The sequence below is a fragment of the Neoarius graeffei genome, chromosome 2 (assembly GCF_027579695.1).
Source record: "Neoarius graeffei isolate fNeoGra1 chromosome 2, fNeoGra1.pri, whole genome shotgun sequence".
NCBI lineage: Eukaryota > Metazoa > Chordata > Actinopteri > Siluriformes > Ariidae > Neoarius > Neoarius graeffei.
Window position 1 is genome coordinate 104,605,124 of NC_083570.1, and position 23,147 is coordinate 104,628,270.

At 40.8% G+C, this 23,147-nt stretch overlaps 1 protein-coding gene across 1 annotated transcript in view; it reads left to right on the forward strand.

Annotated features, from left to right (window-relative positions):
- Positions 1-23,147, forward strand: part of enpp2l (ectonucleotide pyrophosphatase/phosphodiesterase 2-like) — a 136,019-nt gene that overhangs the window by 69,416 nt on the left and 43,456 nt on the right. Inside the window, exons 10-18 of the mRNA XM_060915315.1 lie at positions 4,040-4,105; positions 4,375-4,447; positions 4,724-4,832; positions 7,081-7,203; positions 7,280-7,311; positions 7,418-7,545; positions 7,695-7,764; positions 7,848-7,935; positions 10,845-11,020. Of these exons, the coding sequence (XP_060771298.1) occupies positions 4,040-4,105; positions 4,375-4,447; positions 4,724-4,832; positions 7,081-7,203; positions 7,280-7,311; positions 7,418-7,545; positions 7,695-7,764; positions 7,848-7,935; positions 10,845-11,020 (865 nt within the window). The remainder of the gene's footprint in view (positions 1-4,039; positions 4,106-4,374; positions 4,448-4,723; positions 4,833-7,080; positions 7,204-7,279; positions 7,312-7,417; positions 7,546-7,694; positions 7,765-7,847; positions 7,936-10,844; positions 11,021-23,147) is intronic.

Sequence of the window (23,147 nt, forward strand, 5' to 3'; positions counted from 1 at the left end):
CAGAAAGGCCCTTGCCTGCCGCTGGGTCCGAACCCGGAACCTTCTTGCTGTGAGGCGACCGTGCTAACCACTACACCACCGTGCCACCCTTAACAGCTTCTTTCACAACCGAGTATAATTTCTTCTTCTGATGGTGTTTATAAACCAGTTGCCAGTACTGTGTTCAAGGTACACTTGGAGGCCAATTGTTTTTGTCTTGTACTCTAACTCAAGCTGTAGCAGACCTCTGCCCCCATGTGCGCGTGGTACTATATGTAGAGTCTCTCTACATCTGCTTTGGGGTGGTGCATACGATACATTGCAAATAGCTTCCGAGTTTTTGTATCCAGTTTCTGTATTTCTCTGATCTTCCAGTTGATAATATTAAAACTATAAGGGTATTAATACCCATGATCCTGTTCTTTGCATTAAGTTCACTTCTTAATACCAATTAGACACATCTGTAATATTCTTTGCAAATTTTATCTTTTATTGTTTGATGTTGAATACCTTCAGCCTCGTCTACTCTGAGGTACTTATGAAACTCTTCCTGGTCAAGTTCTTGGATTGTTCTGTCAAGATCAAGTTGTATAGAGGTCGTCTGGGTAAGCTTTCCACGTTTAAGTGTAACTTTAGCACATTTGTCGAGTCCAAATGCCATCTTTATATCCTCAGTAAAGAACTTTACGGACACAAGTACCCCCTCAAGCTGCTCATCATTTTGAGTGAACAATTTCAGATCGTCCATATAGAATAGGTGATTAACTATTTCAGTATCAAGTTTATAGCCATATACCGTTTTTTGAGCATGTTGCTGAGAGGCGCTAGTGATAGACAGAACAACAATGATGACAGGGAATCTCCCTGGAAAATGCCACATTTGATCTGGATGGGTCTTAATTTTATTGTTCCTTTGAGGTGTGTAAGGATTATTATTATATATATTATATATATTATTACTATATATTATAGTCAGGCTGTCTGTTGTTGCCCAAATGAGGATGGGTTCCCTTTTGAGTCTGGTTCCTCTCGAGGTTTCTTCCTCATGTCGTCTGAGGGAGTTTTTCCTTGCCACCGTCGCCACAGGCTTGCTCATTGGGGATAGATTAGGGATAAAATTAGCTCATGTTTTAAGTCGTTCAAATTCTGTAAAGCTGCTTTGCGACAATGTTTATTGTTAAAAGCGCTATACAAATAAACTTGATTTGATTTGATTTGATTATTGTTGTACTCCATAATCTCATGCTATTTTTCATGAAGTTGATAACAGCTGGTGATAACTTGTATAGCTCCATCACCTTTTGGATCCACAAGTGTGGAACACTGTCAAAGGCCTTACGGTAATCAACCCACGTTGTACTCAGGTTCCATTTTCTGCTTTTCATGTCTTCAAGGATCATCTTGTTTACAAGTAATTGATCCTTACAACCATAAGATCCCCTCCTGCATCCTTTTTGTTCCTTAGGGTGTAAATTATTACTTTCAAGGAAAGTATAAGTTCTTTCAGCTATAATTGATGTTAATATCTTATACATAATGGGTAGGCACGCTATAGGCCTATATAGGCTCTTTTGCATCCTCATTTTTCATTAAGAGGAATGTTAGTCCCTGTGTCAGTCACTCTATATCTTTATCCGTACCTTTTATGATAGCAGTGTATCTCACTGCTATATCATCATGCAGTGCGGGTAAGAAATTTGGCACTTTGTCTGGCCCAGGTGCTTTCCAGTTACTGGACTTCTTCAAGGCAGTAGTGACTTCACGTACATTGATTTTCATCCCAGCTTTTCATTGGTTGAGCTTGCAGAAGTTCCTCTTGCTCCCCAATCCATTGTGCATTCTCATTATGAAGTTTTTCATTTTCCCATATCGCACTCCAGAAGTTTTCAATTTCATCTTTTTCTGGTGGGTCTTCTACCTTTATCTGCTTTTTGCCAAGTTCCCTGTAGAACTTTTTTGCATCTGTCCTAAACTGCTTCTTTTGCTGGAACTGTTTCGATCATTTTTCAAATCTTCTAACCCTTTGAGATTTGGCTTGAATTTACTGTTGTAGTTTTTCTTTAGCAGTTGTAATATCTCTCTCCGATTTGATGTTGTATTGGTGGTTTAGTTTCTTTATCTTTCACTGGTCCTTTTTCTATTTACATAAGGTTTGATAGATCCCTCCTCATAACGGCTATTTGCCTCTGCAGTCTTTCCTTCCATTTTATTATTATTATAATTATTGCTGGATTATGTGCTTCATTTTGCAAAATTATTTCCCGGATCATGTATTTGATTTTGCCAAAAGATGCACAGTATGTCCCATTTTTGCTCAAGGCATCTGTAGATAATGTTCCAGACCAGAGGTTTCTAACCTTTTAGAGGCTAAGCAACATCAAAGGTCAAACCAAAATGTCAAATCACCCCAACTAAAGTTTTTTTTTTAATGTAAGTGATGCAAGGGCCTGATGGAGCCATCAAACTAGCTGAAAAGCAACGCATGATACAAGGCACATTACTATCACACTATCATTCTTATCTCATTATCTCTAGCCACTTTATCCTGTTCTACAGGGTCGCAGGCGAGCTGGAGCTTATCCCAGCTGACTATGGGCGAAAGGCGGGGTACACCCTGGAGAAGTCGCCAGGTCATCACAGGGCTGACACATAGACACAGACAACCATTCACACTCACATTCACACCTACGGTCAATTTAGAGTCACCAGTTAACCTAACCTGCATGTCTTTGGACTGTGGGGAAAACCGGAGCACCTGGAGGAAACCCACGCGGACACGGGGAGAACATGCAAACTCCACACAGAAAGGCCCTCGCCGGCCACGGGGCACGAACCCGGACCTTCTCGCTGTGAGGCGATAGCACTAACCACTACACCACCGTGCTGTCCCCACACTATCATTATACTATCCTATTTTATCCTATCATTATACTGTATTTATACTATCGTTATAATCCTACTGAACTTTACTGGAAGGCTCAAGCCAGAATCAGGCTAGCTGCTCCTAGAAAAGCTGCTCTATACTGCAATATATGAAAAAGTGAAACAGGAGGCCCTAATGTATTGACTTTTTAAAAGTATTTTATTAATTAATTTATGTATGTATAATACGTCAGCGGTACTACCATTGTGTAATCATAATGCAGTATTTCAAAAGTTAGAGCAAACATGACTGAAGAAGTACTGATCCTGCTAGAAAAGTACACGTGGTGTGATTTTTTTCTTTTTTTTCTTTTTTGTTCTGCACACTGATCTTTGGTCTGTCATGTTAGAGTTTGAGACTGATTGATTGGATAAATGACATCGAATCACTCTTTGGGGATTTTTTTTAAAGAACAGTGTATTAGAAGAAGTGTGTTTGCTTTGGTGTGTGTGTGTGTGTTTTTTTTTTTTTTCTCCTTTGAGTCAGAGCCCATATATTGGGTTGTGAGGCTGACAGAAAGTGTCGAGGGAAAGGGTGATGTGTGATCCATCCACATACATATGATCCAACCAGCACATGACATTTCCATCTCCTCCAGGCATCAACTCAAACAAAGATTTCACTCTCTAACACACACACACACGCACACACATTTGGGCTATTCATCCTTGCCTGTTGAACTGATCTACCCCTTTGTTCCACTTCAGTTTACATAAACTAACAAAAGACCTTGTTTATTTTCAGAGTCTGGTGTCTCTCTCTCTCACACACACACACACACACACACACACACACACACACACACACACATTTTCTGAAAGATTCTGAAGGTCCATGACATCAGGTTTGTTGTAACTTTGCCAATGTTCAATCAGGTTCAATTTGATTCAGATATTCCTGTGGCCAGAACAGAACACAAAGGTTGAACCTGAACAAATAAGTGGTCACTAAGAAGTGCAGTACACTAGAGTGCAGGGAAAGTGTTCTAATGTCCGTCACAGAGTCTTGAGTGCTCAGATGTGTGTGACGTCAACGTCTGCTGGTCGACACAGAGACGCCTCTGTTTTATTTCCAAGGTCGAATAAACCCTCTCTGTCTTTTTATATTGTATGTGTCTGTGTGTCTGTGTTTGTGTAGGGTGATTCCACTGGAGAGAAGGATTCTGACCATGCTGAGTTGGCTGCACCTGCCTGATGATGAAAGGTCAGCCATCTTCTTTCATACACACTCAACCATATTTGAAAGGGGCCGTGGTAAAAGAGAGCGTTTTTAAAACCTCACCAGAGCTTCAAAGGAGGGTTGCCAGGTGTATAAAATTCCCTACTTGAATATAGCTCAAAAAGCAAACTAGACCAAAATGTTCACACATAGAAAAAGGTCGAGTCAGTCAGTGTCCTGCCAGTGTGTGTGAGTGTATGAGTGCATGACATCAGTGTGAGACAGAAATGATGAAATCGGTGTGTTGTTCTCAGGCCGTATGTGTATGCAGTTCACTCGGAGCAGCCTGACACGTTTGGCCACAGACTTGGGCCACTCAGCAGTGAGGTGAGATCAGTGCACTTATTACATTACACGGAACAAATCACATGATATGAAGCATAAAGTGTTTGGTGAAATATTGCAGGGAAAATCACTTACGAGACATTTAACTAGATTTTAATAGCAAATGATATGACAGTGATGTGGCTAATTTAACACACTGAAATAAATAAATAAATAAATAAAGCAAGCAAGTAAGTAAGTAAATGTGTGCATATATGCTTGATTTACGTGTGTGTGTGTGTGTGTGTGTGTGTGTGTGTGTGTGTGTGTGCTGGATAGCTGGATAACCCGCTCAGAGATATTGATAACATCATCGGTCAGTTAATGAACGGTCTGAAACAGATGAACCTTCACCGCTGTGTAAATGTCATCATAGTGGGTGATCACGGTACTGTATACACATTTATACACACTTATACACAAGTTCAGCTTCATATGTAACACACACCAGTACACTGCACACACTTACAGTGTACACACTTGTACACCAGTTCAGCTTCATATGTAACACACACCAGTACACTGCCCACACTTGTACACAAGTTCAGCTTCATATGTAACACACACCAGTACACTGCCCGCACTTATACACTTATACACAAGTTCAGCTTCATATGTAACACACACTAGTACAACCCTGATTCCAAAAAAGTTGGGACAAAGTACAAATTGTAAATAAAAATGGAATGCAATAATTTACAAATCTCAAAAACTGATATTGTATTCACAATAGAACATAGACAACATATCAAATGTCGAAAGTGAGACATTTTGAAATTTCATGCCAAATATTGGCTCATTTGAAATTTCATGACAGCAACACATCTCAAAAAAGTTGGGACAGGGGCAATAAGAGGCTGGAAAAGTTAAAGGTACAAAAAAGGAACAGCTGGAGGACCAAATTGCAATTCGTTAGGTCAATTGGCAATAGGTCATTAACATGACTGGGTATAAAAAGAGCATCTTGGAGTGGCAGCGGCTCTCAGAAGTAAAGATGGGAAGAGGATCACCAATCCCCTTAATTCTGCGCCGACAAATAGTGGAGCAATATCAGAAAGGAGTTTGACAGTGTAAAATTGCAAAGAGTTTGAACATATCATCATCTACAGTGCGTAATATCATCAAAAGATTCAGAGAATCTGGAAGAATCTCTGTGCGTAAGGGTCAAGGCCGGAAAACCATACTGGGTGCCCGTGATCTTCGGGCCCTTAGACGGCACTGCATCACATACAGGCATGCTTCTGTATTGGAAATCACAAAATGGGCTCAGGAATATTTCCAGAGAACATTATCTGTGAACACAATTCACCGTGCCATCCGCCGTTGCCAGCTAAAACTCTATAGGTCAAAGAAGAAGCCGTATCTAAACATGATCCAGAAGCGCAGACGTCTTCTCAGGGCCAAGGCTCATTTAAAATGGACTGTGGCAAAGTGGAAAACTGTTCTGTGGTCAGGCAAATCAAAATTTGAAGTTCTTTATGTAAATCAGGGACGCCGTGTCATTCGGATTAAAGAGGAGAAGGACGACCCGAGTTGTTATCAGCCCTCAGTTCAGAAGCCTGCATCTCTGATGGTATGGGGTTGCATTAGTGCGTGTGGCATGGGCAGCTTACATATCTGGAAAGACACCATCAATGCTGAAAGGTATATCCAGGTTCTAGAGCAACATATGCTCCCATCCAGACGACGTCTCTTTCAGGGAAGACCTTGCATTTTCCAACATGACAATGCCAAACCACATACTGCATCAATTACAGCATCATGGCTGCGTAGAAGAAGGGTCCGGGTACTGAACTGGCCAGCCTGCAGTCCAGATCTTTCACCCATAGAAAACATTTGGTGCATCATAAAACAGAAGATATGACAAAAAAGACCTAAGACAGTTGAGCAACTAGAATCCTACATTAGACAAGAATGGGTTAACATTCCTATCCCTAAACTTGAGCAACTTGTCTCCTTAGTCCCCAGACGTTTACAGACTGTTGTAAAGAGAAAAGGGGATGTCTCACAGTGGTAAACATGGCCTTGTCCCAACTTTTTTGAGATGTGTTGTTGTCATGAAATTTAAAATCACCTAATTTTTCTCTTTAAATTATACATTTTCTCAGTTTAAAGATTTGATATGTCATCTATGTTCTATTCTGAATAAAATATGGAATTTTGAAACTTCCACATCATTGCATTCCGTTTTTATTTACAATTTGTACTTTGTCCCAACTTTTTTGGAATCGGGGTTGTACACTACATACACTTATACACACTTTTACACCAGTTCAGCTTCATATGTAACACACACCAGTACACTGCCCGCACTTTTACACACTTATACACACTTACACAAGTTTATCTTCATTTGTAACACACGCCAGTACACTGCCTGCACTTTCACACACTTATACACACTTATACAAGTTCAGCTTCATTTGTAACACACAGCAGGACACTGCACACACTCATACACACTCATACACCAGTTCAGCTTCATATGTAATGCACACACTTATACACACTGATACACCAGTTCAATACACTATTTATCAAGTCCTTTTAAATGTGGACTTACAGAAGGTGTGTGTGTGTGTGTGTGTGTGTGTGTGTGTGTGTGTGTGTGTGTGTGTGTGTGTGTGTGTGTGTAGGAATGGAGGAGGCCCACTGTGACCGTACAGAGTATCTCAGCTCATATGGACTCAATGTTAATGAGTTTACACTCATCCCAGGATCGTCTGGGAGATTACGTCCCAAAAACCAGAGCATGTCATGTGAGACACACACACACACACACACACACACACACAAAATCATCCTACTTACTTGGCCATTTATTTTCTTTTTCAGATGACCCAAAAGAGCTTGTAGCCAATTTAACAGTAAGTGAATAAAGTTAAAGATGTCATTTAGTGCTAATTCATGTTTCTGATTGCCCCATTATGTCTTGCTGTGTGTGTATGTGTGTGTATATGTTCTGTCTTGCAGTGTAAGATGCCCAATCAGCACTTTAAGGCCTATCTGAAGCAGCACCTGCCCAAACGTCTTCACTATGCCAACAACCGCAGGATAGAGGATGTCCACCTGCTCATGGAGAGGAAGTGGCTCGTAGCCATGTATGTACTGGGGATCTGTGTGTGTGTGTGTGTGTGTGTGTGTGTGTGTGTGTGTGTGTGTGTGTGTTACAATCACATTATGAACAGCCATATAAGGATGTAAGATGGTGTGAAGATGTGGTTGATGTTTAATCTGGTGTCTGTTGCAGGAACCGGTTACCTGGCAGCTGTGGCTACTTCGGCGATCACGGCTTTGATAACAAAATTAACAGCATGCAGGTGAGTGTGTTCAGTTTGGCACAGAGGTGACGCCCTAATAAATTATTTCTCAGGCTAATTTTCCTCCCTTTTCCTCTTCACAGACCATCTTTTTGGGATATGGACCGAGCTTCAAGTTTAGGACGGAAGTTCCTCCTTTTGAGAATATTGAGCTTTACAACGTAATGTGTGGTGAGATTTAATATCCGACTGTCTGACTGTTTTTAGCTCATGTGGTCATAAAGCCGATGATCTCTTGCCATGGTGTCACATCCATCCATCATCCACAATTCAGTTAAATCATCTCTCCTCCATTAGTTCTCTATGGATTTCTTTTCCAATTGTTTTATTTAAAAGAACTCATTACTCCGCAGTAAACTTGGTTGTTGTTTTGCCATATTCTTTGCTAATGAGTTACTAATAAGGCCAAATTAATGAATTTCCAAGGCCTCTCACTAGAATTGTATCTCCTCTCTCATTTCTCATCCGATTCCAGTTCTGATTGATGTTTTGAGTAGATCTTCCCATGAGGAACAAAACTTGGTCATTTGTTGATTTTCCTGTTGTAAACAATTTCTTTGCAACTTTGTTCATTTTCAGTTAAATCGTATCTCCTCCCTCAGTTCTCAGTGGATTTCAGTTCTGATCATTTTGTTGGAAAGAACTAGTTCTTCTGCACAACACTTGGTCATTGTATTGTTAGGGTTAGGGTTTTTGCTAACAAACTGCTAATTACTGTAGGTCAACTTAATGAGCTTTCAGACTTTTCTCTAGAATTGTATCTCCTCTCGCAGTTCTCTCTTGATTTCAGTTCTGATCAATGTTTTGGGTAGATCTTCCCATGAGGAACAAAACTTGGTCATGTGTTTTTTTTTTCGATTTTCCTGTTGTCAACAATTTGTTTCCAACTTTGTTTATTTTCAGTTAAATTATGTCTCCTTGCTCAGTTCTCAATGGATTTCAGTTCTGATAGTGATATTTGAAAGAACTAGACTTTCTGCATAACACTTGGTCATTGTGTTGTCAATTTTTTGCGAATAAATTAGTAATTAGGTCAGCTTAAAGCATTCTCTTCTGACTAGAATTGTATCTCTGCTCTCATTGATGATGTGAATTCAGTTCTGATCAATGTTTGGGGTCGATCTTGCCTCGAGGAACAAAATTTAGTCTTTTGTTGATTTTCCTGTTGTAAACAGTTTATCATGAAGATCGGTCCTGTCTCACATTGTCACATTTCAGTTCTGTTTGATGTTTTGGTCATCAAAACAACCATGACAGCAGGCCAGATGAGCTACTATGTCCTTGACGTTCTGGTTCTTCATAATGTCTTTATATACATTTAAAGCAGATACGCAGAACTTTTATTTTTAAATAAATTTCTGAGTGGATAGTATCTCCATCCTTGACTCTTGTATGCTGCATAAATGGGAATAAAAAATATGTATTTTTGAGAGTTAAAATCAACCACAAAGTTGGCATTCGAGCTGCCCCGCTGAGCCAGCCAGCCCTGAGTGCGTGACGTCACAGCGGTAACCGGTTTTAAGGTCGAGGCCTTTGACAGCTATAGACCAAAGTCATATAAATAAAAATTTATGGTGAAAGTAAGAAATACCGTTACCGACTTGCTCAACTAAGACTGATTTAACTTCACTGATTGTGGGTTGACTCTCATTAAAACAGGATAGGTGTTATAACTTATGCAACATACATGCACATGCATGCATTTTCACTGATAAAATGTAAAAGGCTAATTAAATAATCAGATGAACTGAGACAATCACATTCTGAAGCAAATTAAATAATCTTATACCACTAACTTAAACACGCAATACAAGTTACATGTATTAATCTAAATGCAGGGAAACAACGTGTTTTTTTTTTTTTTTTTATCCAAATGAGAGTCAGAGCTTACCCGTCTGTGCTCTCGCTTCTTGAAGGTGGATCTTGTGGCTGATTGTTTTGAAACAATCTGACTTTCAGTTCTTCGTTCAGTTCTCCGTTCATTCGCTTCTTCCACGTAAGGGCGAGATGGCAGCAATATTCAGTTTAGAAATAAGACGGCTGGTCCACTCATTTTCGACATTACTGCTCGGCTCAGGCAATTACTAAAACCCGGGATGGGACAGGACGTCTCCGGTTTTAGCAACAACCGCGGGGAGGTCACTGCCCGAGCGATATGTCACGTCCCATTCCATCCCGGATTTTACCAACAACCCTCGGCTCACTCCAGGAGGACTGGTGCAACTGAACTTTTCTTTTTAAATAAATAAATAGATAGATAAAATAAATACTTTTCTTTTCTTGTAGTTTTCTTTAATTGTTGATACTGCACCCTCTTTCAATACGGGCTTATAGCCAACGCTCCTCAACAGATCAGAGGTCTCGTATGAGTCTTCAGTAAAATGTGCAGAGCAGAGGAGAGACCACTTCGTAGGTGCCCAATGTGCCCGTGAACTTCTCGCAAAACGCGTACAAATCTTTGCAGTTTGAGCATTCTTGGACCATGAATGCAACGTAAATCCAGCTTCCGTCGTGTTGCTGGCGGGTGCAGCAACACATCTACGTGGCATGGTGATAAATTAGCTCAAAATGGAGGATCGGAGTTGCAGTCAGCTCTGTTTTAGTATAGCGGAAATGGCGATGAGACCGATAGACTTCCTGCTGTGACGTTATGGACGTCAAGGTCATTCACTCAGACCGCTACCTATATAAATCACTTTAATCATAAAAATTATTAGATTTATTGTTAATGCTTAAAATTATTCCTCTGCCATTCTTGAGGTCTCAAGGCATTTATAAACGAAAGTGAGGCCATGGTTCTGCATATATGTTTTAAGGACAGGTTGGAAATGATTAGATAGGACCAAACCACAGTTATAACAGGAATTATGAGCTATCTACAAGTAGCTATGAAAGTTGTGAGTGAGGAACTGAAGAAACTTCAGACCACAAGAATTGTAGGATCAGTCAGATCTATCATTCGAGGCAATCATTTTGATTTGTCACTTTAACATATCATACAATTTTGGCCCCTTGTTCGTGTGAACCTCGGGTTATGGACATGAAAACAACATTAAAATACTGTGTGTGTTTGTGTGTAGATCTCCTGGGCTTGACTCCTGCACCGAATAATGGCACACATGGCAGTCTGAACGCCATACTGAAAGACCCTCCTTACACGCCCATACAGCCAGAGGAAGTGACATCACCAAAACCTCTAGAACCTGCTACCAACTCGCCGACGTTCTACAACCTGGATTGTAGCTGTGATGATGAGGTCATACACACCAACACAAACATGCACATACAGAGGTCATTTATTTGCTTATTCATTTATTTACATGTTGAACAATTGTGTTTACTGGACCTTTATCCAGGTTCCAATTATTCTGAGACAATTACAGCCATGTGAAAAAATAAGTATAATTTCCCCTTGGAAATTGTCAACTTTTCTCAACATGTTTAAACAAGCAAACATTTCATCATTTTGATATGGTGCCTACAGATAATGGTGATATATTTACAGTTTTTTACTTTTGCTAGAACACAATTTTTGAAACTATGGCCCTTTTGTCAAAACTTGACACACAAAAACCAAAAACATACACAAAATACAAAATTTCAGACATCTCTTTCAAAAGCAAACACTTCATTCAAAACTATATAAACTCTTCTAAAAATGGTACTTTTCCATCACAACTTTACACACAAACAGCAAATAAATAGGTTCTTCCACATGCCATTTGCACACTGATGTGCCAAGTATAAGACTTTATTATCTAGAGTCTTGCATTTTCATTTGTAGCATGCTTTAAATAAGATTATGAATACAAATGCAATGGGGAAACAAAGTTGTTGTTTTTTTATCAAATACATTTACATTAACTAACTGAAATTACAGTATGTCGCAATTACTGTCTATACCGTCTTCTGCATGCGTTCAGCCACATTACCTCATCAACATCACAAAGGATGTCCTCTCTGGCCAAACATCGTGGGAAGTAATGTCCTGAATGGCGTATCCAGCCCTGGCATGCCTCCACATAAACATCACCACAGACCTCTTCCATTGCCTGGAGGAGAGTTGCATGTTGGTATGGTTGTCTGTCATAGACCTTTGGGGGTTACAATAAAGTGAGAAAGATTCGTGAGCCTGAGTAGATGTCTAGGAGGAAATGTGTACAATGTATTGAATTACAGTAAGTACAACCCCGATTCCGGCGGCACGGTGGTGTAGTGGTTAACGCTGTCGCCTCACAGCAAGAAGGTCCGGGTTCGATCCCCGTGGCCAGCGAGGGCCTTTCTGTGTGGAGTTTGCATGTTCTCCCCGTGTCCGCGTGGGTTTCCTCCGGGTGCTCCGGTTTCCCCCGCAGTCCAAAGACATGCAGGTTAGGTTAACTGGTGACTCTAAATTGACCGTAGGTGTGAATGTGAGTGTGAATGGTTGTCTGTGTCTATGTGTCAGCCCTGTGATGACCTGGCGACTTGTCCAGGGTGTACCCCGCCTTTTGCCCGTAGTCAGCTGGGATAGGCTCCAGCTTGCCTGCGACCCTGTAGAAGGATAAAGCGGCTAGAGATAATGAGATGAGATGAGACAACCCCGATTCCAAAAAAGTTGGGACAAAGTACAAATTGTAAATAAAAACGGAATGCAATAATGTGGAAGTTTCAAAATTCCTTATTTTATTCAGAATAGAACATAGATGACATATCAAATGTTTAAACTGAGAAAATGTATCATTTAAAGAGAAAAATTAGGTGATTTTAAATTTCATGACAACAACACATCTCAGAAAAGTTGGGACAAGGCCATGTTTACCACTGTGAGACATCCCCTTTTCTCTTTACAACAGTCTGTAAACGTCTGGGGATTGAGGAGACAAGTTGCTCAAGTTTAGGGATAGGAATGTTAACCCATTCTTGGCTAATGTAGGATTCTAGTTGCTCAACTGTCTTAGGTCTTTTTTGTCGTATCTTCCGTTTTATGATGCACCAAATGTTTTCTATGGGTGAAAGATCTGGACTGCAGGCTGGCCAGTTCAGTACCCGGACCCTTCTTCTACGCAGCCATGATGCTGTAATTGATGCAGTATGTGGTTTGGCATTGTCATGTTGGAAAATGCAAGGTCTTTCCTGAAAGAGACGTCATCTGGATGGGAGCATATGTTGCTCTAGAACCTGGATATACCTTTCAGCATTGATGGTGTCTTTCCAGATGTGTAAGCTGCCCATGCCACATGCACTAATGCAACCCCATACCATCAGAGATGCAGGCATCTGAACTGAGCGCTGATAACAACTTGGGTCGTCCTTCTCCTCTTTAGTCCGAATGACACGGCGTCCCTGATTTCCATAAAGAACTTCAAATTTTGATTCGTCTGACCACAGAACAGTTTTCCACTTTGACACAGTCCATTTTAAACGAGCCTTGGCCCAGAGAAGAAGTCTGCCCTTCTGGATCATGTTTTGATATGGCTTCTTCTTTGAACTATAGAGTTTTAGCTGGCAACGGCGGATGGCATGGTGAATTGTGTTCACAGATAATGTTCTCTGGAAATATTCCTGAGCCCATTTTGTGATTTCCAATACAGAAGGATGCCCGTATGTGATGCAGTGCCGTCTAAGGGCCCGAAGATCACGGGTTACCCAGTATGGTTTTCCAGCCTTGACCCTTACGCACAGAGATTCTTCCAGATTCTCTGAATCTTTTGATGATATTATGCACTGTAGATGATATGTTCAAACTCTTTGCAATTTTACACTGTCGAACTCCTTTCTGATATTGCTCCACTATTTGTCGGCGCAGAATTAGAGCAATTGGTGATCCTCTTCCCATCTTTACTTCTGAGAGCCGCTGCCACTCCAAGATGCTCTTTTTATACCCAGTCATGTTAATGACCTATTGCCAATTGACCTAATGAGTTGCAATTTGGTCCTCCAGCTGTTCCTTTTTTGTACCTTTAACTTTTCCAGCCTCTTATTGCCCCTGTCCCAACTTTTTAGAGATGTGTTGCTGTCATGAAATTTCAAATGAGCCAATATTTGGCATGAAATTTCAAAATGTCTCACTTTTGACATTTGATATGTTGTCTATGTTCTATTGTGAATACTATATCAGTTTTTGAGATTTGTAAATTATTGGATTCCGTTTTTATTTACAATTTGTACTTTGTCCCAACTTTTTTGGAATCGGGGTTGTATTATATGAATATGAAACTGATTGCTTGTGAACTTTAAGTCCTTTACCTTCTAACGCCATGCAGAAAATAACTCAATAGGGTTTAGGAAAGGAGAGTATGGTGGAAGGAACCTGAAACCTTGGGTGATTGGTGAACCAATTGTGGACCTCAGCAGATTGATAAACTTACATTGTCCTATGTGACAACAAATGTGGATTTCCTTGCCACGTCGCACTGATGATTAGGGATGACGATGCCATACAGAGTGTCAAAGAATTCAATTATGTGAACAGTGTTATATGGGCCAAGAGTGGCATGGTGGTGAAGGACACCATTTTGGCCAATTGCAACACACATTGTAATGTTCCCAACACACTGCCCAGGAACACTGGCAATGGCCCGCTGCCCAACAATGTTTCTCCCCCAGCGTCTGCTTTTGGCAAGATTGAAGCCGACCTCATTAAAAATATGTGGGGCTGCAGCAGCATCTAGCTCCATAACTCTCTGAGACAGTCATGAAAAAGCATATGACAGAAAGGATACAGATATCAGTCCATACAGTGTAGCACAGTAATACAGTAAACTGGAATACAGTACCAATTATTGTAATTGGCTAATACTGTATATACAGTGGTGCTTGAAAGTTTGTTAACCCTTGAGAATTTTCTATATTTCTGCATGAATATGACCTAAAACATCATCAGATTTTCACACAAGTCCTAAAAGTAGATAAAGAGAACCTAGTTAAACAAGTGAGACAAAAATATTATACTTGGTCATTTATTTATTGAGGAAAATGATCCAATATTACATATCTGTGAGTGGCAAAAGTATGTGAACCTTTGCCTTCAATATCTGGTGTGAGCCCCTTGTGCAGCAGTAACTGCAACTAAACGTTTATGGTAACTGTTGATCAGTCCTGCACACCGGCTTGGGGGAATTTTAGCCCATTCCTCCGTACAGAACAGCTTCAACTCTGGGATGTTGGTGGGTTTCCTCACATGCACTGCTCGCTTCTGGTCCTACCACAACATTTCGATTGGATTAAGGTCAGAATTTTGACTTGGCCATTCCAAAACATTAACTTAATTATTCTTTAACCATTCTTTGGTAGAACGACTTGTGTGCTTAGGGTCATTGTCTTGCTGCATGACCCACCTTCTCTTGAGATTCAGTTCATGGACAGATGTCCTGACATTTTCCTTTAGAATTCACTGGTATAATTCAGAATTCATTGTTCCATCAATGATGGCAAGCCATCCTGGCCCAGATGCAGCAAAACAGGCCCAAACCATGATACTACCACCCCCATGTTTCACAGATGGGATCAGGTTTTTTATGCTGGAATGCAGTGTTTTCCTTTCTCCAAACATAATGCTTCTCATTTAAACCAAAAAGTTCTATTTTTGTCTCATCCGCCCACAAAACATTTTTTCAAATAGCCTTCTGGCTTGTCCACGTGATCTTTAGCAAACTGCAGATCAGCAGTAATGTTCTTTTTGGAAAGCAGTGGCTTTCTCTTTGCAACCCTGCCATGCACATCATTGTTGTTCAGTGTTCTCCTGATGGAGGACTCATGAACATTAACATTAGCTAATGTGAGAGAGGCCTTCAGTTGCTTAGAAGTTACCCTGGGGTCCTTTGTGAACTCGCTGACTATTACACACCTTGCTCTTGGAGTGATCTTTGTTGGTCGACCACTCCTGGGGAGGGTAACAATGGTCTTGAATTTCCTCCATTTGTACACAATCTGTCTGACTGTGGATTGGTGGAGTCCAAACTCTTTAGAGATGGTTTTGTAACCTTTTCCAGCCTGATTAGCATCAACAACGCTTTTTCTGAGGTCCTCAGAAATCTCCTTTGTTTGTGCCATTCTACACTTCCACAAATGTGTTGTGAAGATCAGACTTTGATAGATCCCTGTTCTTTAAATAAAACAGATTGCCCACTCAGACCTGATCATCATCCCATTGATTGAAAACACCTGACTCTAATTTCACCTTCAAATTAACTGCTAATCCTCAAGGTTCACATACTTTTGCCACTCAGATATGTAATATTGGATCATTTTCCTCAATAAATAAATGACCAAGTATAATATTTTTGTCTCATTTGTTTAACTGGGTTCTCTTTATCTACTGTTAGGACTTGTGTGAAAATCTGATGATGTTTTAGGTCATATTTATGCAGAAATATAGAAAATTCTAACAGGTTCACAAACTTATAAGCACCACTGTTGAATGTAACTTATTTGCACATATTCATAGCGCAGTTGTTTCACTCTCTCATAGTTTCTCTCAAATGGCACTCTGTACAGCTGTTTCATCCGGATTTGATGGCGTTTTAGTAGATGGCCCAGTGTGGATAAACTTACCCTGTCGATGTTGTTGAATGTTGTGTTGTCATTAATGATGTGGCGTAGCAGTTGTCTCAAAAGTATATTGTTGTTTGCCATGACCATGCTGATAATTTGTTGTTCTTGTGTGAACAAGCAATTTCATCCTCCTACAGGGGGTTGCCTTGCAATTCTACAAAAACAGTATGCAAAAGTTGATGGTCTAACATGTCCTTATGAAATACTGTAAAATTACGTTACAGTAAATCATATGAGGTTAGGATTTCTTACCTGTTCTTATTTTAAAAAGTCCTGATGATACCTGCTACAGCATAGTGGCTCAAGTTGGGTTGGATCCTCTGACCAGCCTCCTGCAGACTCAACCAATGGTTGATAACATGATCACTTAGAGTTGCACGGATCTCATTTGTGACATTTCTCCTATTTCGTCTTGCCACTCATCCTCTTTGTCCTCCTACTCTTGCTCCTTCTCCTCGTCCTCCTCTTACACAAACACCTCTGCCTCTGATTCTGTCTCCAACATGGGCCTCTATTGTTATGCAAGCCAAAGAGCAAACCTTAATCCTATGTATAGTGTTGAAGTTATGATTTTCAAGTGATCACATTGGTTACAGGTGTTTTCACAGGTGATTGATAATTGAGTTTGTATTTCAATGGCAGTGTTTAGCAAACAACACACACAGGCATGTAGTTTTGAATGTTGTGTGTAATGTAGATTACCGTGTGTAGTCATTTGCAAAAAGTGTGTTTTAGAATTTCAAACTCTGTGTAAAGCAGACAAGGTGCTTATGGTTCAGCATATCTGGTCAATAAATCGGCTACGAGTTAGTGGTTTCAATAATTGTGCCAAAAGCACGAGTTTTTGTGTCTTAGCAATTGCAAAAAACTGTAAACAAAACAACAAGGGAAATTAGCTCTTTCAATCATTTATTCAACAAAAATATCAATAGATGATGTTATATCCTTCTGTGAGGGGCAGCACGGTGGTGTAGTGGTTAGCACTGTCGCCTCACAGCAAGAAGGTCCTGGGTTCGAGCCCAGCGGCCAGCAAGGGCCTTTCTGTGTGGAGTTTGCATGCTTTCCCTGTGCCTGCGTGGGTTTCCTCCGGGTGCTCCGGTTTCCCCCAAAGGCATGCAGGTTAGGCTAATTGGTGGCTCTAAATTGACTGTAGGTGTGAATGTGAGCATGAATGGTTGTGTGTTTATGTGTTAGCCCTGTGATGACCTGGCAACTTGTCCAGGGTGTACTGCCCATAGTCAGCTGGGATAGGCTCCAGCTTGCCTGCGACCCTGTAGGACAGGATAAGTGGCTACAGATAATGGATGGATGGATATTCTTCTGTGGAGAAAGTAAGTACACCCTTGGCTTCAGAAGCTTGTACAGTATTGCCCCCTTTAACAGAAATACTGTAACTTGTAAGTGTTTTGTGTAATTGTCCACCAGTGTCTGACATTGGCTTGCTGAAATTTTTGACCACTCTTCCATGCAAAATTCCTTCAGTTGCAAGATGTTTGAGGATTTTCTTGCATGTACTGCCCTTTTCAAATCTCCCTTCAACATTCTAATGGGGTTCAAATCAGGGCTTTGATGAGGCCATTCCATCACCCTCCATTTCTTCTTTTTTTGAGCCAGTCCTTGGTGTATTTGCTTGTGTGCTTAGGATCATTATCTTGTTGGAAGGTCCACCTCTGGTTCAACTTCAACTTTTGAACAGATGGGCTCATGTTGTTTTCAAGCACTCTTTGAAATAATTCAGAATTCATAGTTGATTCAGTGAATACAAGCTTCCTAGTCCCTGAGGCAGCGAAGCAACCCCAAACCATAACATTTCCACCACCATGCTTCACAGCTGGTATGAGGTTCTTCTCCTGAAAAGCTGTCTTTGGTCTTCGCCACACGGGTACTCGTACTGTGGCTAAACAACTCTACTTTTGATTCATCTATCAAGAGCACATTATTTCAAAAGGCCTGGTCTTTGCCTATATGTTCATTGGCATACTGTAGTCTTGCTTTAACATTCCTTTTGGACAGCAAAGACTTTTTCCTGACATGCCTTCCATGCAGGTCAAATTTGTCCTATCTCTTTCTGATTGTATACACTTTCATACCAACAGTTGCAGGAGTTACCTGTAGCTCCAGTGATGTAATTTTGGGTTCTTGGAGATTTCTTTTAGCATTAAATATCCCGCTCATGGGCTGAATTTGCTGGGACGGTTAGTCCTCGACAAACTGGGAATTGTTTACAATCTACACCACTTGTAGATGATTTTCCTGACAGTGGAATGATTTATTTCTCATAAATTGGAGATCATTTAAATCCCTTGCCAAATTCATAGGCATCCACAACCTTTTTTTTGTTTGTTTTCCTGAGGTCCTTAGAGAGAACTTTAGATCTTGGTGTCAAGTCAAGTCATTTTATTTAGATAGCACATTTAAATACAACAAAGTTGGCCCCAAAGTGCTTCACAACATAACACAAGATTTTGAACAACATTTACAGGGAAACAGAATAAAGAAATTGGACTAGATTAAAACCCATGCTCGCAAAAAAAAAAAGTAGAAAAATAGCATAAATATATAAAATATAAGGATAAATGAACAAAACAATTTATAAAAACAATTAAAATAATTAAAAGGGGTAGACTTGACATCACTAATTAAAATTGAAAATAAAATCAAAATTAAAAATGAAAATAGAATTTACTCCCTCAGATTGTGCCAAAAGCAAGGGAGAAAAAATCCGTCTTTAAATTGGATTTAAAACAATCAATGGTGGGAGAGGATCTGACATATATAGGAAGACTGTTCCAGAGCTTAGGGGCAGCAACAGAGAAGGCTCTGTCACCTTTGGTTTTTAGGCGTGTGCGGGGCACTGAAAAAAGAAGTTGTGATGAAGACCTGAGGGACATGGGAGCAGAACAAGGTATGAGGAAATCAGAAATCTACTGAGGGGCCAAACTATTTAGGGCTTTAAAAACAAACAGCAATACTTTAAAATCAATTCTGTACCTCACAGGTAACCAGTGTAGCTGTGCTAGGATGGGAGTGATGTGTTGCCTTTTCTTTGTACCAGTAAGGAGCCTAGCTGCAGCATTTTGGACCATCTGTAAGTGTGTGAGGGTGGAATGAGGCAAGCCCAGATAAAGTGCATTGCAGTATCCAATCCAATCCAGCTTTATTTATAAAGCACTTTAAAAACAACCAGAAGGTACCAAAGTGCTGTACATGATACAATGATAAATACAAGATAAATTTAAAAAAACATAAAACATCAATAAAAACAGATATAATATAAAACAAAACAATAAAATAACAAAAAATAAGATAAATAAAACAAAATCAACATCTTACAGAGTGTCAAAAGCCATGGAAAAGAGATGGGTCTTAAGAAGGGATTTAAAAACAGACAAGGAAGATGCCTGTCTAATGTGCAGAGGCAGACCGTTCCACATTTTAGGGACTGCCACAGCGAAAGCACGGTCCCCTCTGAGCTTGCGCTTAGTTTTTGGCACCCTCAGGAGCAGCTGATCAGTTGACCCGAGAGAGCGGGTGGGTGAATATGGGTGCAGCAATTCAGAGAGGTAGGGAGGGGCGAGACCATTGAGAGATTTAAAAGCAAATTAAAGAATTTTAAAATGAATCCTAAAATGTATGGGCAACCAGTGGAGTGAGGCTAAAATGGGGGAAATGTGGTCATGTTTGCGTGTGCCAGTTAAAAGATGTGCAGCAGCATTTTGTACCATCTGGAGACGGTTGATGGAGGACCCACTAACCCCTACATAAAGTGCATTGCAGTAATCCAGCCGTGTGGTGACAAAGGCGTGCCTTACCGTCTCAAAGTCCTGCTTTGAAAGAATTGGCTTTATTTTGGCTAGCTGCCTCGGTTGGTAAAAACTTGACTTCACAACTGTCTTGATCTGATTGTCAAGTCTGAGGTCAGAGTCCACCTTAACTCCCAAGTTAGTGATGTTGGATTTTAGGTATTGAGCCAAGGAACTTAGATCTAGACAGAGGGTCTCTGAGCTGCCACCAAAAACAATCACTTCTGTCTTCTTATCGTTAAAATTTAAAAAATTTAGAGCCATCCAGGCCTTTATGTTGTCAAGACATTCAAGTAAAGGTCTTACAGAGAATGCTTGATTCTTTTTAAAGGAACAGTCCACCGTACTTCCATAATGAAATATGCTCTTATCTGAATTGAGATGAGCTGCTCCGTACCTCTCCGAGCTTTGCGCGACCTCCCAGTCAGTCAGACGCGCTGTCACTCCTGTTAGCAATGTAGCTAGGCTCAGCATGGCCAATGGTATTTTTTGGGGCTGTAGTTAGATGCGACCAAACTCTTCCGCGTTTTTCCTGTTTACATAGGTTTATATGACCAGTGACATGAAACAAGTTCAGTTACACAAATTGAAACGTAGCGATTTTCTATGCTATGGAAAGTCTGCACTATAATGACAGGCATACTAACACCTTCTGCGCGCTTCGACAGCGCATTGATACGGAGCTCAGTATCAATGCGCTGTCGAAGCGCGCAGAAGGTGTTAGTACACCTGTCATTATAGTGCGGACTTTCCATAGCATAGAAAATCGCTACATTTCAATTTGTGTAACTGAACATGTTTCATGTCACTGGTCATATAAACCTATGTAAACAGGAAAAACGCGGAAGAGTTTGGTCGCATCTAACTACAGCCCCAAAAAATACCATTGGCCATGCTGAGCCTAGCTACATTGCTAACAGGAGTGACAGCACGTCTGACTGACTGGGAGGTTGTGAAAAGCTCGGAGAGGTACGGAGCAGCTCATCTCAATTCAGATAAGAGCATATTTCATTATGGAAGTACGGTGGACTGTTCCTTTAAGAGGCATATAGACCTGCGTGTCATCCGCATAACAATGAAATGAAATACCATGCTTCCTAAGTATGGAACCAAGCGGGAGCAGGTACAAAGAAAAGAGAAGAGGGCCTAGGACTGAGCCCTGTGGGACACCACATGACAGAGGAGCAGAGGAGGATACAGAGTCACCAAGGCTCACACAGAAAGTTCGATCTGCTAAGTACGACCTGAACCACTCCAGTGCTATGCCACTGATGCCCACCCACTGCTCCAAATGTGAAATTAAAATGTCATGGTCTACAGTGTCAAATGCAGCAGTTAGGTCTAAAAGTACAAGAACAGCACATTCACCGGAATCACAGATTAAAAGAATATCGTTAAAAACTCTTAAAAGAGCCGATTCTGTGCTATGCAGTGATTTAAAACCAGATTTGAAAACCTCAAGAATATTGTGCTCCTCCAGAAAGGACATTAATTGATTGTAGACTGTCTTTTCAAGGAGTTTTGAAAGGAAGGGCAGTTTAGAAATAGGCCTATAATTAGCCAGAACTGCAGAATCTAAACCAGTTTTTTAATTAAAGGTTGCACTACTGCATGTTTAAAATTTTTAGGGACTATACCTGAGGACAAACTGCTATTAATAACTGCAAGCACGGTGTGATATCCCGAGAGGCTGCGTCGTCGAGGGGCGCTATGTCACACGTAGATGGCTCCAACAACAAGCAGCTATAACTCCATCTGGTGGTGGAGTTGGGAACTTCACCCTCAGCACCCAACACGGCAACACACCAATGAGGGCCTAATGAGTAAGAGGGCTTTGTGAGAGCTCAAAACTCCCAGTGTGAAGGTGGAGGAGAGAGGAGCGAGGTTCATGGACTCTCCTGCTGAGTGGATCCCGCTGGGCGGAGTATTCATCAAACTGCTTGTCTGGAATTCGTACCCGAGGGATTTTTGCACTGAAATACTTACCTGTGTTACGAACGCCTGTTACTGGGCTGCCACCGGGCCGAAGACTACAGGGATTGTTGACTGAACTCAAAGTAAGGCAGAAGATTTTGTTTGTTCTGTGGAAAGGATATTGGACTGAAGGAAACCGGCCTATAATTTTGTTGTTCTAAAGCCAGAGACATGGTTTGAGTTTGACTTTTGGGAATCCATCTTCGTTTGAACATTGGACTTTGAGATACTTTTTCTGTTTAATCTCCTGGCATAACATTAAAAATCTTGATTTATTTTAACCTTTGTGTCCTTGCACTGATTGAAGGGTCCCACTGAGAGCAGCCAACCTCTCGTGATGTCACAACGGATGGACCCACAGTAGGAAAAACCTCTTTAAATAATCGAGAGGGGACAGCATCATTAGGAGAGCCTGAGAGCTTTAAATGACCAACAGTATCCTGTAAATCTAAACAGAGTCACAGACTCAAACCTATCATGGACAACTGAGCAGGGGACAGAGACTGAAGGGTCATATGCAGAAGGTGAGATTAGAGCCTTAGTGCCAGTGACTTTGTCAATAAAAAAGTGAAGAAAATCTTCACAAACAGCAGGCGAAACCTCAATACCAATGGTCTGCGGAGCATTAAGAACAGAGTCGATGGTCTTAAACAGAACACGAGGCTTATGACAGTTTGACAAAATAATATCAGAGAAATGTTTAGTTTTAGCAGCTTTCACAGTTGTCTGATAGTTATGCCAGCACTCTCTTAACATTTGAAAAGACACTTGCAGTTTGTCTCTCTTCCACTTGCGCTCAGCTCTACGGCACTGGCGTCTGACAGCACGAGTGGTGTCATTTAGCCAGGGTTCACATTTAGTTTTAGGCTGCCTAATTTTTAATGCAGCCACAGTGTCTAAAACAATTTGGCAGGAGGAGTGAAAGCATGAACTAAGCTCGTCCAAGTCGTTACACATTGATTCAGGAACGACACGTTCCTGAATGAGTGTGTGTCCACGTTCTTGTGTGGGGCCAGAAACAGACTGTACTAGATTAAGAGTCAATAAGGTCCTTCACCATTGGCTTATCAGGAC